The following is an 18,628-nucleotide window of genomic DNA, read 5'->3' as shown; positions in this document are numbered from 1 at the left end:
GTCTCTATCCACGGCTCGATTTTGTTTTTAAAATAATAAATATATGTAATAATTAATTAATAAAAACTATACAATTATAAATTTAAATAGTAAATTACAATAAATAATATTGTATTAACTAAAATATTAAAAATGTCCATCTATTCTATAGTTGTCTTGACGTCGAGGTTTTCTTATTTCCTAATCAACATTTGTATTGACTCATTTTGTTCATCAATTATCATCACCACCGAGATTGATGTGTAACCGGCTTGATGATGCTGCAGAACTGGACTTCACATTATCACGATATGCACTAAATGATGAGAATAGAATTGGTGAAATGTTATATCCTAATGCATATGGTTGATTAATGTCAAGGCCAAAGTTAAGATTTACATGTGAAGAATAAGCTTCTGCATAGCTTGGCATATATGGGGCCGATTGGAACAAATCATCTTGTGACGGTTGAGGCACGTAGTAATTTTGAGGCGTATGTACTATAGAAAAACCAACTATGTTCACCTCAACATCATCACGTTCAACTGAACCAATAGACGTTTGGCTAGAACTTCTCCTTTGCATGTGAGTCGTGGTGGGAGCATTATCGAATAATGTTGCAATTTGTTGTAGCTGATGTGCTAGGCTTTCTTTATAATCTTTCCATGTGCGAATCGGTCCACCAATTGACGGCACCCTTCAATATCTAGTGGTCTAGATTGACAAATTATTTTAAGTGCATTTACCTCTTCTGTCTGAAAATTGTAAACAAATAATGAATTTTAACATAAAAAGAAAGTGTTTAAAGTAAAGCATCTGATGTTATATAACATACCACAATTTGCAATATAAGTGTATCTCCAGGGTGGTGTCCACTTTCCACACGCCCGTCTCTAGATGACGACACGGAATGACGTGTTATGTTGTTCCATTTTCAATACCCTCATTTTGCATCTCTTCTGTTGGAAATGGGTGGCCTTTGTACGGTCGTTTCATATCGTCTTTGTCATCTAGTGATGTATTATACATGTTGCATTTTCACTATTGCATAGAATATTAAAGGACATGTTGATCTCCATAGCTAGGGGTTAAAATCAGTTGCGTAATCTATAATGATATTTGAGTCCATGTCATACAGCTGCCAAATAAACTGTAATAATTAAAGGATCTTTGTTATAGAGTTGGCTCTAAATATCAAATCAGAAAGTTCAATCGAATTATGGAAAAGATGAAGAGCCAAAAACAAGATAAATTTGCATTCTTAGACCAGATTAATCATGAAAAATAGACAATTTCTCATGATGGTGGATGACAATGCGAAATTTTGACGACCAAAATATCAAAATGCATCAATGAAGTTCTGAAAGAGGCTCGACGCCTGCTGGTGACTGCAATAGTTGAAATAACGCTTCAACGTACCGTCCATTATTTTTGTGCAAGGAAGGTGAAGAGTCGTGCAATGTTAAGCAACAACCAACTATGGATGGATTTGCATACAAGATGTTAACACGTTGGCAAGAAAAATTTATTGAGCATACGGTCACGAAATACCACTACTTTTAATAGTCCGCTTCAGTCGTTACAAAACGTCATTATGGACATGAACTCAACACCCATATTGTCAGAATCGCCAATCAAGAATGTTCATGTGGAAAGTGGAGTTAATTTGACATCCCTTGACCTCACGCTCAAAAAGTATGCGCTGCATACAATATTAATATTGCATCAATGCATGATGATCTAATAGCTTACAGAAATACATACTCTAAGTCTTTTTTTAAACCTTTGTTGTCGGAAGATTATTGGGATGTCTTGAAATTTAATTTGATCCACGATACTACTATTCGTATCTCTACACGTCCTGATCGAAACCAAACATCACGTATTCAAAACGAGATGGATTGGCCACAAACCTGTGAAAGGCAACAAGCCCAACAAAGAGGAGATTCTTCAAGACGATCAAATGTGTCAGTGTAGGGTTGTCCAAAATAATTGTATTTTTATATTTGTATAAAGGAATTGTATACACATTTGTATATATAAATTGTATTTTTTTAATTAATATAATTTTAACATTATGATTTATTATAATTTACTATTTAAATTTGTAATTGTATAGAAAAATTGAGTGTCGAGTCGTGGACGTTAATATTACTATCTTGAAAAAAATATTATTTTTATAATAAAAAATATTGAGCCATCAAACTGAGGCCACGCATACAGTTTGCTTAGAGACAAGCAAATATGATATTTAAATGGATACGGATTTAATCGTTTCAATGTATAAATATAATTGTTAATTGAGATTATCATAATTTTTTGTTATTTTATTAACATTACAAATATAAGATTAATTGTATTTAATGCACTATATAATTATTAAACTAAAATCTAGTTTTCTTATTAATTATTTACTATAATATTGTCATGTAGAATACAATTGATATTATTATCACTATAGTCCTTTTCATAATATAAAATATAAATAGAACCTTTTGTTGGTGATTTTTTATTTTTATTTTTTAAATAAACTACCTAAGGGTGGGAGGAGCTTTTCGGAGTCCCCGATCCTTCTTTAATAAAATTAGAAAGCGAGCAAATTTACAACGGAGAGTACTGACTCCCTATCATTTCTAAAAAGCTATAAAAAAGGAGTACTACTCTTTTACAAATAGTCACCAAAAGCATAAACAAGGAGTACTATTTCCTTACAAAAAGAGCTAAAATAGAGGACAAAGTTGGAAACAATGATCCGATGTGTCAAAATGAGACCGACAAGGTGATTTGTGAACTTCTCCATATACTATATGATTTAATAGTTTAAAAGTTTAATAAAGCGATATCTATTTATAAGAAGCATTCAAATAGAATGTTTTCTAAAGATTATAACACGATGGACAGTGATTAACAAACTCTAAAAGTCGCAAAACCCATAATGGAATTGCAACCACGACATCTCAAAATCTCCACCAGGTTGGCCCAAATAGGGGTCAGAAGTTAAAATAGAGAAAAACAAGTGGCTATTTTGAAAATAACAAGAGTTTCTTTTTCCAGTTTCTCCCCACCAAACTTTGATGTACTGAGCATTTCAACAGGGTCTCGGACTGCCCACCACCTTCTCAGCTCATCTTCTCTCTCTCTCTGTCTTCGTATTATTCCCTTCGAGTAAAGAAAGAAATGGCATTTTTACTCAACAAAACTACTCTCTCGGCGTTCCGACTCCATTCCCAGGTATATAACATATGTATGTGTATCAATTCCCACTTAATTTTGCTGATTTTTTTCTTTATTGTTTTCTTTTTTACTCTGTGAAAACGTGGGAATCAGCTGGTAAGAATTTATGGATTTTATGTGAAAAATTGGGCAGAAATCTAATGATTCGTTGACGATATCAAGGCGTGGATTTCATGTGGAGCCAGGCGCTCGCGAGAAGGCTGTGAGTGCTTTTTTTATTTTTCCTTTTTGAATATACTGGACGAGTCATTTGTTATTGAGATTACTTTGTTTCTGGATCCGTTCCCCCCACCCCCCCCTTTTTAACCGTTTTGATTATATTCAGTTGTAAAATTAATGACTGGGATCGGGGTGCATATATGGGTTATGGGAAAAATGTATATATATTTTTCTGGTCAAGGGTGAAATTTTGAATCAGAATAAAAAGCTCAAATTTTTGGGTCTTTAGAAAGGGTAAGAAAATTGATTTACATGTCATAATTGGAGCGTGGAATGGGAATTTTGGTTAGAATAAGTTGGATTTTGTTTAGAGGTTTAAAGACTGTCAAGTTGGGGAGAGAGAACCCCAATGTTGAATTAATATTTGAAATAAGAAACTTCTCCTCTAATTCTGATTAAGAACAGCTGTTGGTTGGATTTTTAATTCTAGTTCTCAGGAAGAATCGCACTGTGAAGTGTTATGTTTCTAAAGGATTACATTTTCTTAGCCTTGCATCCCTTCTCCATTCCGACCCCAGTGGAAAATATATCTCAAGGAAGACACATTCTTGCATATCCAAGGATTGCCAGTTTCTTTTTGAAGCATTGCATTATAATTATTTTGGTTTGCCTTATTTCTTAGGAATTCGATTTAGTTAGACTGTGAAGATGTGCAAGAATATGAAAACAAAGATAGTTGCAAGACACAAGATTTACATAATCCGGAGAATTCTCCTACGACCACTGTAGCGGTTTCCACTAGACTTGTGTCGAGTAAAGTACAACAAAATGTTAACTCAACAATTTATGCTGGGGCACCTAGCATTGTAAAGCTACAATATGAACTCCTAGCAAAAGAAATTTTGTTTAGTACACGATAGTTGGGCCTAGATGTAATGTTAGGTCAGATTGAGGTGGGTGGTTGTTGAACTCATAATGCTATATTGTGCTGCCCTCAAGGTTCATGCTGCATGGAGATTCAAATTTCATACAGTACTTTAGTGATATATCTTTTAATCTGCTCATCCCTTAATTCTCATCCTCCACATGTGCACATCCATGCATGCATCCACATATGTGACTGCTGCATGGTTATGTTGCTTGATTTGTTAAATGTGATGGAGTTAACATGAATAGACCATAGGATTTTGGGCTCTTGGCATTTATTTTCCCTACTGCTTTTGGTTTATTTCTCACTCTGCTGCTTTTGGTCCTTTCCTCTTGTCTTTACAAATTGTGCTTTCTTGTGCATCCCCGTTTAAGCCCATCTCATTGTTGTTCAGCTCTTGGCAGAGGATCCATCACTGAAACGCTTCAAATCGCATAAGAAAAGTCTGAGGCGTCTCAAAACTGTTGGAGATGTTCTTACGATTGTGGTTGTAGCTGGTAAGACATCTCTACAGAACAATTTGAGGATACCATGTTCTCAGGCTTTATAGCTGTTGTTACATGGTTTTCTCCTAAACGTATTCGTTTAACCTGATAAAATTCCTTATCCAGATGCTATTTATTTTTGTTACAACTTCAGGAGGTGCAACATAAAACCTGAAATGTTTTCTCATTAAAAGTTCTATACATTACATGAACTGATTAGTAAAAAAGACATCTAGAAACTGGATTAAATTGTGTCAGTTTTCATATGCCATATTTGGTTACGGTTATTATAGCTATTTAGTTACAAAACTGTTACTAGCTTCCTAAAATGTTTAGTTGGGCCATAGGACCCTTCTTATCAAATCGTAGTAGTTTTTTCAAGGGTATTGCTTCTCAATTCTCATGCGCTTTTCGTTATATGGGGGTGTTGCAAATGTTTAAATAAGCTGTTGAAAATAAGGTGAATAGATAATTTTTATTTATAGCTTTTGCTTTGAACTGATTGATTTAAACTAAAAGTATAAGCAGCTTCCTTCAAGCTCTCTTCAACATCTGAGCGTATTAGTAAAATTATAAATATTAAGTTGTCTTCCCAAACACTCGAGAAAATTGCAATTTTAGTCCCAAAGTATAGGGTGATTTGCAATAGTAGTCCCATACTTCCTGAAATAGCCAATATTACTTCCTGAACCACCCTACATTTTGGGACCAAAATTGCAATTTTCTATAAACACTCCAACTTCAAATTTTTTCCATATTTCACTTTTGTTTTCAAATACTCCCAACTTTTGCTACTGGTTATTCCCACCGGAAATGTAGAAGTTATTGCAACGTCCCTAAGGTGACAAGGTATGATTTGTTGCGACAACCATGTCTTGCAAATCATTAATCCAGAAATCAAATTCTGGTCCTGATGGGTAAAAACTTGCAACTTTAGCCCTTAAAAAATCAGCAACCATCTTTCAGTCTGCTACAGGAGCAGATATACTTCACTAAGTAAACCTTCACATTTTCCTTCCCGTGCCTTTAGGGTAAAATTCATCCCTGATACTTTAGTCCAACTTCAAAATCATCCCTGACTTTTCTATTGGTTTCAAGTTAGTCCCTCCGATGAATGCTTGGCATTAATTCCAACCAAATCATGTGATTTTCCTAATCGCCCTTCTAAAAGCCTTAAATCATTTTAGTGCCTCATGTTTTGATCTGAAATTGCGCAATCCTTGCATCCCAACATGTAAGGACTGCTATTTCATTTATCTGCTTCCTAGTTCTATATCCTACTTAGCATGGAGAATCATTATACTGTTGGTTGATTTCTTTGAAAATAGCGTATAACAAGAATATGCTCCCAAAAACACTATTGTTAGCCCAGCTCGTTGTTATTTCATGGTGCTGTTCTTGATGCTTGTACTCAGGATGCTGCTACGAGATCTATGTTAAGGCTGTCATGCGAGAGGAAGCCCGCAAACAGGCAAAATAAAGTGTGTGTCATGCTATTTATTTCAATAATGCATAACGACGCCTTTGTCGGTCGATGAACGGGCACCGATTGGGTAAAGGGAAACAAGGCATTTTGTATTTTTAGTGCAGCAGACCTGTGTTTGAACTGAGTTGATGATATTGAAATAAAAGTTGTTCACTTTTCCTTCAGTTTTACTTGATGCTGTAAGGTTGCAAGTAATTTTGGTGAGTTTTCCTGATCTTGAATGTATTGGTATAATGACTGGTCATTCCAGAAAAGATAAATTTTCAGTAGGATGGCTTCCTGTTCAAATTGGTTTTTCTCGTTCCATTGTTTGTTTGACTACAAATATGGATGGAAGCCAGAATTTGCGGCCTTTTTCATTCTTTTTCTTGGTTATTCTGAATTCTGAGTATATTTGAATTTAAGAAAAAGATCTGGAGCTAATAATTTCAAATGATTTAGACATATGACAGGAGGAAATAGCTCGGAACTATTTCCAAGTCATTATGAAATTCATACTACCTTACGACTATGGAAACAAGTGTGACGGATTTAATATTGTCTGCGAGTTTAATGGGTATTGTTGATCGAATTGATATATTTATTAATTTAATTATGTAATCACTGTTTTTATCAAATGAAAAAAATTGTGACGGATTCAATATTGTTTGAATTTCTTATTTCACATTTAGTCTTATTCTCACTCTTAATTTTCAATTTTCAATTTGGAACGTGTGATTCATGCTTTGTATAGGTTTTTGTGTGTCTGAAATATGTTTGGATTAATTAATAAAATTGTATTGCATTTTTTTTTAGCAGAAATTGTATTTTATGTTTTTTGTTGTATTAAATTATTGTATTTTTTTTATTTGAATGAAATTGATAATTTTATCTTTTATTAATGGTGTCAAACAAAATATATGTATATATATATATATATATTTGGATAAATACACTTTACCCCTTCAACTATGTTACATATTTGATGAAGGGGGACAGAGAAAGACTAATATACCCTTTGTACGAGGGACAGAAATAAAAGGAGGCACAGAAAAGGGTTAGACCTAGTATTAATGTTGGTTAACTTATTAGACGGTTAAGGGCAATCTTAAGCCCGTAAAAAGTGGGCCACGATAGCAGGACGAGCAGTCATGGGAGCGGGCATAAAGATCGTACAGAGGACACGTAAGGGTATGGAGATAACCAGTATAAAGAGAAGAAGAAAAGGAGGTGAAAAGGTTGGTCTAGTTTGGATTTCACTTTCATAAGATTAAGAAAAACATATTTTTTACTAGAGATAATTCTTAGTACTGACTTGAGCGTCGGAGCATCTGTGTCGGTATCCACCCCGGCTAGGTGACATTTGTTTCTATTGTCAGGTTATTAAGGATCAGGAGCTGAAGTGGGCGACCTAAATTACGACCCGCGATCTCAGCCGGATCAATATTTTATTTACCTCCTGAATTAATAATTGTAACAGTTAATTCCCTTAGATTAAATATTTGAACACTATTGTCCTTGTGAATATATATATATATATATATATATAAAGCATGAATATTTTCTAAAACTTTAATTTTAAATTCAACATAATATTTATTAATTAAATAAATATAATTTGATTTTAATATAAAAAAGTAATTAGCGGTTTAATTAATTAAAATTTCAAAGACTAAAAATCAAGTAATATGTGGAAAGATAAATACACAAAATCTCGAATGTAAAAAGATATTATTACTTTTTGAAACTTAAATTATCAACTACTCAATCTAAATATTTTTAGGTAAAGATGAAAATCAATTTTCGAATATACATCTTATACAAGAATTAGAACAAGAGTGCATGTAAATATTCATATTTTTTTGCTGCAACATTTCTTCAATTTTTAATTTTTCTTTTATCTAAGTTAATAGAATATAATTATCCATTTGTCAAGAAAACCCAAATACCATTTGATTAGTTACTTAATAACTTCTCTTTTCAGTTCAAATAAACAAAATAGATTATGAATATTTGTTTATATCATACTACCACAGTGCGCAAATTTTTAATTACTCTTTCTGCAGTTCAATTAAAAATATATTTTGCTTCTACGTAAATTATTATATAATATTAAACTGATATATGGGATATTTAAAATATATTAGGAACACATAAATATATATAATATTTATAAGAGGCATTTTTGTTGGAATGATTAAATCAAGAAGGATAAATACTACATACATTCGTTTAGGGGGTGAATGAGACTTGGCCTCGTTTAGTTCGTGGAATAGAATTAGGCATGACAACATTTAATTATGATAATTAATCTCATAATCTATTATACCTTATTTGGTTTGATGTGTTATGATGTGTGATATCACATATAATAATATAATTTAATGTTTGGTTGAATGGATTAGTCGCACTAAAAACGAAAAGATTATTAAGAGTATTCTAATTTTAAGTATTTTTATTTTAACATTGTAGTTTGTGAATAATTACAAAAGATGAAAAATTATCGCATTATTTATTGAAATACAATTTTTTTTAAAAAAAAATTACTATAGAATATTTCTTTTTCTTCTACATTTTTATATAAGGTAGAAGTTTAAAATAGACATTTAATTAAAATAAAGAGAGTGAAAATTGAAGTTTTTTTAAAAAGTTATAAAAGTATGGCGAAAAGAAATTTACTTTTTGAAATTTAATAACTAATAAAAATTCAAGTATTTTCTAAGTATCCCAAATAAAATGAAGTAATATTTTTATTATATTTTATTATTAAATTATTATAAAATACGATAGAAGTATACAGTGGAGAAAGTGGGAGTACATTTAGGTAACAAAATTTTTAGTCCTACCTTAAATTAGTATTGATAAGATTGACTCGATATTAATATCAAGTTCTAATATCATGAACCAAACATGCGATTATTCATGATAAACAATCCTGCCTGTTATGTATAATCACGCAAACTAACGAGTTCTTGGAGTATAGCTAAGGGGGTAAAGCGTATATAACACTATATTTTTTTAAGAATAATTACATTGCCCTCTATTACTGATTTACTTTTGCACACGCTAATATGTACGAGGAGGTATAGTTTTGCTCTTATAAGAGTAGTTTGATTATATAAGATTTGTTTAATTTGTATAATTTAATAATAAATTAATCGGCGGTACATATGAGTTTTTATTATTTTTTTTGTTAATATCAATAAATTCGTGAATTTTGACTAACGAAAGGATCTATTTATTAGATGAAAATGTCAGGCGTACCAAATGAAGATTTTCAAATCATAGGGGGTTTATATCTAATTATATCAAACCTCGAGGATACATATTGATTTTTATTTATTTATTTGGCTAGTATTAGCAAATTCGTAAATTGACTCACAGAAAAATTTATTTGTTAGTATGTATTAACTATTACAAATATTAGATATAATTTTTTAAATTACAGAAAATTTATATATAATTACGTCAAATCTCATGCACTTTTTATGATGAATTTGGTGGGGGTGGGGGGTGGGGGGTTGAGGAAGAGGACAGGAACTAGTACTGCTGTATCTTTCTGCCTTTTTGGAAAATGTACAAAAAAAAAAAAAAAAGCGATCACGAAGCAAATTCAAAATTTTGAAGAGTGAATAGTTGAATATTTGAGTTGAACATATCCCAACCAAAATAACAAAAACAAAAACACAAATTTGGACATATTCTATCTATCCACATGCTGTAATGACAAAAACATAATAATAATAATTGTAATAATCAATAAAAACATATTTTATTACTTGCCTGTTAAATAGTCCATTTAATTATTCTAAATAATTATTTTATTTTTTGTTCATCTCTCAAAATAATATTCTGGTCAATTTATTATAAAGAAAAAGATAAAAAACATAATGGGACTAACGAAAGAGGTTTATATAAAAACCAAATGAGTATGAAATATTTATAATTATATAAATTTCAAAAGAAATAATTAAAATTATTTTTTTTTAAACATATTTCAAACAACATATCCAACATATACCAGAGAGGTATCGCATAAATGATACCATCTTTTTTGAAGAATCTGTGAATCACAAGTTACATTAGTTTCATTCAAGAATTTCATTATTCCAATGATGATCAAAAATAAATAATAATAATAATACTTTTTAGATTTTTCTGGCAAATAAAAACAAAATAATTAGACCCGTGAAAGGTGATATGTCCAAATCTGAGGAGTGAATACCGCCCTATATTTGCCGCCCACAACTACTAAAATCAGCACTCAAGTTTTTGTCTGAAAATTCGGATTACACACTTTGCCACGTCTACTGCATTAAACTTTTAACCTACATATTTAAAAAGAAAAAATTAATATTTAGAGTTTGTACGCGAGTGGAACGTGTTAAGATATTAAATATATTTGATAAGTCGGTCATTTAACAAATAGTTATGAATTATGCTGGTGTTCGTTTCTTAAATTTAAAAACAAATTGTCTTTGTTTATAAAAGAAATATTCATTATTTAAGTATTTAAAAAAATTAGAGCTGGAAAAAGAGAAACTCTGAGAAGATGAATTTACCATTTGATAATTGCATGAATTATGCAACGACATAATATAAAAATAAATATTATCCTAACGTTAACATTTGAAAATATTTATCCATTTAAAATTTCTTGTCTAAATAATCGTACTCAAAATATGTAATGCAAAATAGTAATTTTAAGTTAGTTGGATCATTTTAATTATATTTCGAAATTTAATTATTTTAATAAAAATCTTGAATTATTGCTCGGTAATAGAATCCATACATGTATGGTACAATAATAAAATATATTTTTTTAATTACAGAAATCAGTTTTTAAATTAAATTCTAACCATACATAAGTATTATATACTTATAATGTGATTAGTTATTATACTTCAACTATTTATTGATTATATATTCAATATATTATATTTGCTATATAATTAATTTAACTTCGGCTGAATTCGATCTAATTAAAATCTGTCGTGTATTATGATATTAAGATTAATTTTTTAAATGAATTATTTGTTTAACCTACACAAAAAAATTCAGTTTAAATTAGATTGTGCCTTAAATGCTCTCCCGATGTTGACAGCTACCCATAAATTTCCTATATTTTGTCAAACGCTTGGTAACGCACTGGCGCTACTTCTCTGACTAGCTGACCTGTAAACTACTCAAGAAAACAAAAGGAAAGGCAGAAATTTTGAAGCATTGATTTCTTTGAACTGCCCTTTTCAAATTTTTATTTCTTTTTCTCTCTTTTGTGGGTTGGTAACAAAGATCAAGATCTAAGTTTTAGTGGGGAAGAAAAGCGAGCTTCAGAATCAAGAAAGTAATGGCGACTTTTGCAGGGACAACACAGAAATGCAAGGCCTGCGAGAAGACTGTGTATTTGGTGGATCAACTCACTGCTGACAACAAAGTGTTTCACAAGGCTTGTTTTAGATGCCACCACTGCAAAGGGACGCTCAAGGTCAGATTTTTCTTGCAGCCCTTTTGATGTTTGTTACTTTGTGTTTGATGTTTGGTTGATTGATATGTGCAAAAATTGTGAGGGTTCTTGGACTGAGTTTTGTGCTTGTTCTGCAAAAGGGCTTTTGCTTCAGGGATGGTGTTGATTCGGTTTTTTGAATTGGTTTTTGTTTGTTGAATCTGTTGTGGGATTGTTGAGTTGGAGTGTGAGTGGTGATTGATGGGCTCTCTTTTTTGGTTCTTGATGGTTAGAGTTCTAGGTTTGGGAGATTGTACTGTGAGGGATGATAATTTTGAGAACCTAGATGGAGAGAACTTGTTGATAGTATGATGGTTTGGCCTAGTTTGTTCGATTCTTAAGTTGACTGTGGATCACTAAATTGTTGTAGTTTTGCTTCTTGGGGTTCTTATGGATTGGTTATTATTTTAAATCGCGAAAATGGTTCTGTTTGAGCAGTGATAGTTGGTTCTACATTCATACTGTATGTGATCAAGTAGTGTGTTGTACTCGGGATGTTGTATATGCTTACAAGGAACTTGCTTTTGAGTGTGTAATTACTTGGGACTTGAAAGATGCAGTGTTATGTGTTTGAGATATGGATTGGTAATCCATTATATATAACATGTTCTTTCATTAATTTCCCAACATTTCTGTGTTTCCGGGATTAACTTTCATATGTGGAGTACTGAGTTTTGTATTACAGTATTTGATTGCTGATCACTTGTGTTTTCATGTTCTTGGAGAATGCAATCTTCAGTCTCTATTTTCCCTCTCTTGCATCGCATCTGCATGGTATTTCTCAGGTTAAAGCAACTCTATAGTCATTCTGAGTTGCTATCGTTTGGCTCATATGTTGTGGTTGGTGGCATCGATATGGATAGGTAATTGTATGCTTGATAAATCATACATAAGCCACATATATAGTCAACAGGATAAAAATAGGCTTATTCACGCAACAAATTCTCTCTTCCTTTTGAGAAATAAGCATGAGTTCTCATTCCATTAGCAGGGCTGATCGCATGACGATTTCTTAGATCATATTATTTCTTATGACCAAGTTGGCTCTAATTCCATCAACATCTCTCAAGGGGAGTCAAGAAAATACTTAATTTGCATGATCAAATGCTATTAGTGTCACAATCATTTCGTTTCTTTCAAAGACTATTTTTCAAAAATTTCCGTTTTTCAGCACTACCTGCATTTTATTAGGTCATATATTGTCCCTGCGTTCTCGCACTTAGATCTGTAACGTTTGCTTTCCTTGCTGCAGCTGAGTAATTACTCTTCCTATGAAGGGGTGTTATACTGCAAACCTCATTTCGACCAACTGTTCAAGATGACAGGCAGCCTGGATAAAAGTTTCGAAGGTTATATCAGAACTGAGTTGATCCTCACTTCCTTGCTGATTTTTTTTGTTTTTTTGTGTGTTTTCAGCTCGCATGTTTCTCTATGTATCTCACAGGAGCTCCCAAAACTGCTCGTGCTGAAAGATCAGTTGAGCCGGGCGTTACGAACAGCAAAGTTTCAAGCTTGTTTGCAGGAACTCAAGATAAATGCGTCGCTTGCAACAAAAAAGTTTACCCTCTTGAAAAGGTACTTGAAGAAACTGTATTACTGTTGCAAATGAGTCAAACTCAGAGATTTTATCTAACGCTGTTGACGACTTATATTTTCACAGGTAGCCGTTGATGGAACTTCATACCATAGGGCTTGTTTCAAGTGCAGTCATGGAGGCTGCACGATAAGCCCATCGAATTATGTCGCCCATGAGCATCAGCTCTACTGCAGGCATCATCACACCCAACTCTTCAAGCAGAAAGGCAACTTCAGCCAACTAGACAAACATGAACAAGGTAAAGGGGAAAATGGAACAGCTTAAATGAGCGCAGGGCAAGCTGAGACATGAGAGCACTGCAACATCAGATCGGGGAATTCGCCTGAGCCAGAGCAAGAAGCCGTCCGTAAAGCCTAAACTCTAGACATACTTGTGGCCTCTCTATATATAACAATGATGAGTAGTATCAGAGGAGAACTTAAGTTTGTTTGTGATTTTGTTTTTCATATTTTGCTCTTTTGCTTGTTGGTATTATAAATATATCGAGTTTTTGCCGTAAACTAAACTGGGGCTGAATGAGATAGTTTTGGTAAATGCATGTTTGAAGCTTATAATGGGATTTTTGACATTGATTTTCTTGTTGGCATTGTTTCCTCTGTGCAATTCTTCCTCCTATCTCTGTACTGCTTTTTCCATGAATTGAATTTAAAGTTGCTATTAAGATTCTGAGAAGTCTTTTGATAGGCAGATCTTTTGACCCTATTATTGGTAGGGATGACAACGGGTTGGGTCTAATACTATCTTAAAACCCCACCCGCCTAAGGACCCGATAGGTTTTAACTTGCATGACCCAGTTATTTTCATTTCCTTCTTCATCTTTCCTCACCTAATTACTATCCCTCATTATTATTTTATTAAGGACAATCACACTTTCCTCCCTTGAGATTTGGTGTAATTATATGTAAATTTCATGTGATTTGAAAAATTACATTTAACACCCTTGAAATTTACTTCCGTCTAACAAATAAGTCCCTTCGTTACCTAAAATTCATTGAATATGTTGATACCTGTATAACGGTGAAAATATACCTCCTCACATAAGTTAATGCATGAAAACGTATGAGGGTAATTTGGCTATGTAATAATTTGTTTGACCTGTAATAAGTCAGTAATAAGTCAATCAGGGGTCAATATAATTTTTTTTTTCTGATTTTTTGTTAATATAAACAAATTCAATGAATTTTAACAAACGGAGGGATTTATTTGTTAGATGAAAGCAAACCTCAGAAGTGCTACACATAATTTTTCAAACTACAAGAAATTTACATGTAATTGTACCAAACTTCGGGAAGAGGAGTGTAATTATCCCATTTTATTGTGCTCTTTTGAAAGAGAAAAAAGAAGATATTATTTTCTCAGATATGGTTGTCTTTGGCTTCGTGAATTTAGAAGCTGAACAGAAAAGTGTGGTATCTAGGGGTGGTTCTGGTATTAGGGAAATTACAAGATAGATTATGAAATTTGTATAAAGAATGAAGAGGAAAATCGAATATAAAAATAACATAAAGTTTGCATACCAAACCAAAAAAATAAATAAATAAATAAAGTTCGCATGGTTGACACTATAAATGTATCACCGATTATCTATAAAAATTATTTTTGTTACTAATAATTATATCGTGATAAAAATCAATTTCTTTAGTGATAATTTAAAAGTTATTATTTAATATTTTGTTATTAATCTATTTATACTATATATAAAGTGAGAGCATCCTTTTGGAATTTCAATTAATTTTGACATGCCGTTTATTTTTAAAATTTTAAATTAATTAATTAATTAATTATTCCCTCACTTCTCCATTTTTTATGAATTTTCATAATTACCTTTTGGTGGTTACTTTCTTTCATGCAATTTTTTTTAATTTTCCTACATTATTTATTATCTTTGTTCGTCATTTTTTCTTATAAATCAAAATATTTATATTAATTTATTATCTTAATATATATTTTAAGATACTCTTTTAAACACAAAAATTAATAAAACAATTTATATAAATATATATTTAAAACTTATGCACAGTGGCACACTTAATAGTATATTATAGTTGGTTGTAGTGCTCCTAGGGACATAAATTTGGTCCATTTTCCTCCTCTGAATACTATATTTTATTTATTACTCATCATCTATTAATTGCCTTTGACACATTCTTTCATGAGACCTTGACCACCACATACAATCATACATCTTTGACCATATATATTTTATAAACCCTATTTATTTTCCTTTTTTTTTTTTAATTTAAAAACCATCCATTATTTTTTTTAAGTAACTTATTTCATTAGTGATCCATTTTACATTTTATATTCATTTTCCAAGGTAACAAGCAAAAAACATACTCAAGAATCACCTAGATATTTAGCTAGTGTGTGTGTGTGTATTTCATTCTTGATTTTTAAGTTTTAATGAAAAAAAATATGTATTTTTGATTTTATAAAGATTTTTATGGAAAAATAAAAAATATTTCTATAAAAGGTGATTCGGTTGTATTTTTATATGTTGTCAAATATCGAATCGATATATCTATTTATTTAAATGAAATTGATAGTTATTTCATTATTGATTTAATATGGATAGTGATGTCATAGCAAGACATTGCGGAAACGATATACTATTAAGTAAATAATTGAAAAAAAATATATGTATATATATTTATAAATTAATGAATAAGATGAAATAAAGGTGCAAATATTTCTAGAGAAAAATTAAAAATTGAGAGTGAAAACAAAATCAAATTACTGTTGTACCCTAATTGCTTATTATTACGATCTACATGATTTTTTATTTTTATTTGTCTATTTTTCATCAAAGCTCTCACGATAATCTTACGTTTGACAAAAAAGTTTTTGTAGTTTTATACCAAATCAATATTTGCCATTAATTATAGTTGATCATTTTTTTAAACTGTATATCAATCACATAATAAATATAATATTTAATTAAAATCTAATTTGGACTAAAATTGATCCTACCAACCAACCTCCATTAGTACTAAAATACACTAGTGCTAAAAAATTAAAATTATTAAATTGATTTTAAAAGGATAAAATGAAAAATAATCATTGCTAATTGCTCCTAAGATTCCTTTCTTTTCTAGGTCCCAAATCTTGAAAATGAAAAAGAAAAAAACAAATCTTTCCACCTCTATAAATTCCACGATAAAGTTGGAGTAAAGAATTATTTTTTTAAAAAAAAAGTTACCTTCTTGGCTTTCTTTTTTTCTTTTAATTAAAAAAAACTAATTTAATTGGAGTGGGAGTGTTGAAAAAGTGCGAGAAAGATCTAATGGCGTCGTGGGCTGGAGGAATAATTCCTTCTTCCTTGAGTGCAACAAAGATGGGTGATATTGAATTGGACATCATATTTTCGAATTTTACTAAATGTGATTGTGTTTGTGTCACTTATATCTCATTTAATCTGATCCATTTATTGTAATATTCATCGAATAATGTACCTCAGTTTATTATAATATGAATTTATTAATTAAATTGATGTATTTATCCATTTATTGATATTAATATAACAATATTATAATTATCATTTTTATTAAAAAAAAAAACTATTGGCTTTGTTTGTAGGTTCATTTGACGCTAGCTATCATTCAACTGTAATGATCGTTGCTTCGTCGAGAGAAGACAAGATTTAGGATCTAGGATAGGTGGGAACTGAATGACAAATAAAAATTTCAGGATCTAGGATAGGTGGGAACTGAATGACAAATAAAAATTTCAGCCAATTTTGCTGCAAATATCAGCCAAATATAAATTGAGAAAATACAATTTACCCCTTGTGATTTGAGAATGAGCAAAAAAAAAATTGTAAAAAATAAAATAGCAAATCACCTTCTTTGTTTTGGAAAAAGAATCAAATCATCCGCCTATCTAAACCGTAAACAGGGGGATAATTTTCTTTATTTTTTGGGGTAATTTACTAATTATTTTTTATAGGGTATTTGTTTATTTCATATTTTACAGGGGGTTAAATTATATTTAAACCAGTATACATTTCATTCTTTCTTCTTTGGAGTAGAGACGCAACCAAGAAGAAATAAAAAACAGAATATTAGCTATAAAAATTTAAGTGAGAATGTTAAAATTGTCATAGTTGTACTTAAATCACAAGATTTTTTTTTTCTCTATAATAATTTTGAACAATTTTTCTGCATAAAAGTTGTTAACAACAATATTCAGTAATAAAAAAATTATACATGACGTCATCACTGTAAACAATTAGCGGCATATATATAATGATAATTTTTGGTGCTAATTAACAAATATAATTACCACTAAATCTATGTTGTTATGATAAATATGTCACCAATTGTTTATATATAATGACAACTTTTATATAAAATTTTCATCACTAATGACCAAATTAAAATAATAATCACTTAATATATATTTTTAATAATAATTTTAAATCATTATTTAAATTTTTTTTACTAATATTATCTTTATGATGCGAGCATTCTTGTGCAAGTTGAGTGGATCAAGATTATCCTACGAAAAGCGTGTTCTTTTTTGGGGCTTAATTGCTAGTAGGTCTGCACTGGATTCCATCTAGAGGACTTTAAAAATGATAATATCCTAATCACGACTTTTCTTTTCTACCTCTTCTTTTTTATTATTATTATTCTTTTTGTTAAATTACGTTTTTATATATACTACGTACGTGTAGCTCTAGCAATAAGTCGTTTCTTTATTTTATTTCATTCTTTTTTATGTCTTTGGAGCCACCACAAAGCACGATTCTCTCGACCCACAAATGAAAGTTGCAAGTAACCTCAATCATGCAAGGTTCATAATGTTTTAAAAACCTTCGCTTTTCTTATTTGCGCTTTTACCATCAATTGGTTAGCGATGGAAACACGACTTTATTTCATCTAATTTGATCAGGGTCGTGGTCCTCAGACATTTGATGATTATCTTGTTATAATTTGGTGATGACCCGGCTATTTTTTGGGAGTACTGAACTGAATGAATATCTCGATCTAGATGAGTAAGGCTAACCTACACACAAAGTATTAAGCTAGTTGATATATTTCAATACTTAAGTTAGTTTTTAACTTGAGGTTATAGGAGTCGTAGTATGCTATCCAATAGTATTAAATGTATATCTATCAATAGTAAGAAATCATACGCGCTACATGACAAATAAATAACAGTTATATGGGTTCTGAATCAATGGATAATAAATCGAATTGCTGAGTCAGACAAGTCGTGGACAAATGTGTTGTGATTTTCGTACCTTTAAAGGGTAAATTTATAGTTTTAGATGTAT

The 18,628-nt window shown here is 31.0% G+C and overlaps 2 protein-coding genes across 2 annotated transcripts; both read left to right on the top strand.

Annotated features, from left to right (window-relative positions):
- Window positions 1-3,042: 3,042 nt before the first annotated feature.
- On the top strand, window positions 3,043-6,441 carry LOC105168722 (succinate dehydrogenase subunit 7B, mitochondrial). Its single transcript, XM_011088863.3, has 4 exons — window positions 3,043-3,210; window positions 3,347-3,415; window positions 4,695-4,797; window positions 6,201-6,441. The coding sequence occupies exons 1-4, from the start codon at window positions 3,157-3,159 to the stop codon at window positions 6,263-6,265; spliced, it is 291 nt and encodes a 96-aa protein (XP_011087165.1). The 5' UTR covers window positions 3,043-3,156; the 3' UTR covers window positions 6,266-6,441.
- A 4,940-nt stretch (window positions 6,442-11,381) lies between these two features.
- On the top strand, window positions 11,382-13,926 carry LOC105168721 (LIM domain-containing protein WLIM1). The gene is made up of 4 exons (XM_011088862.3): window positions 11,382-11,735; window positions 13,006-13,102; window positions 13,198-13,328; window positions 13,414-13,926. Exons 1-4 carry the CDS (start codon window positions 11,598-11,600, stop codon window positions 13,612-13,614), a joined length of 567 nt encoding a protein of 188 aa, XP_011087164.1. The 5' UTR covers window positions 11,382-11,597; the 3' UTR covers window positions 13,615-13,926.
- Window positions 13,927-18,628: the final 4,702 nt, after the last annotated feature.

This window comes from Sesamum indicum, linkage group LG8 (assembly GCF_026168435.1).
Source record: "Sesamum indicum cultivar Baizhima isolate 11 linkage group LG8, ASM2616843v1, whole genome shotgun sequence".
In the NCBI taxonomy this organism is placed as follows: Eukaryota; Viridiplantae; Streptophyta; class Magnoliopsida; order Lamiales; family Pedaliaceae; genus Sesamum; species Sesamum indicum.
The sequence above is the reverse complement of the archived record's forward strand: the minus strand, read 5'-3'. Positions and strand labels throughout refer to the sequence as shown.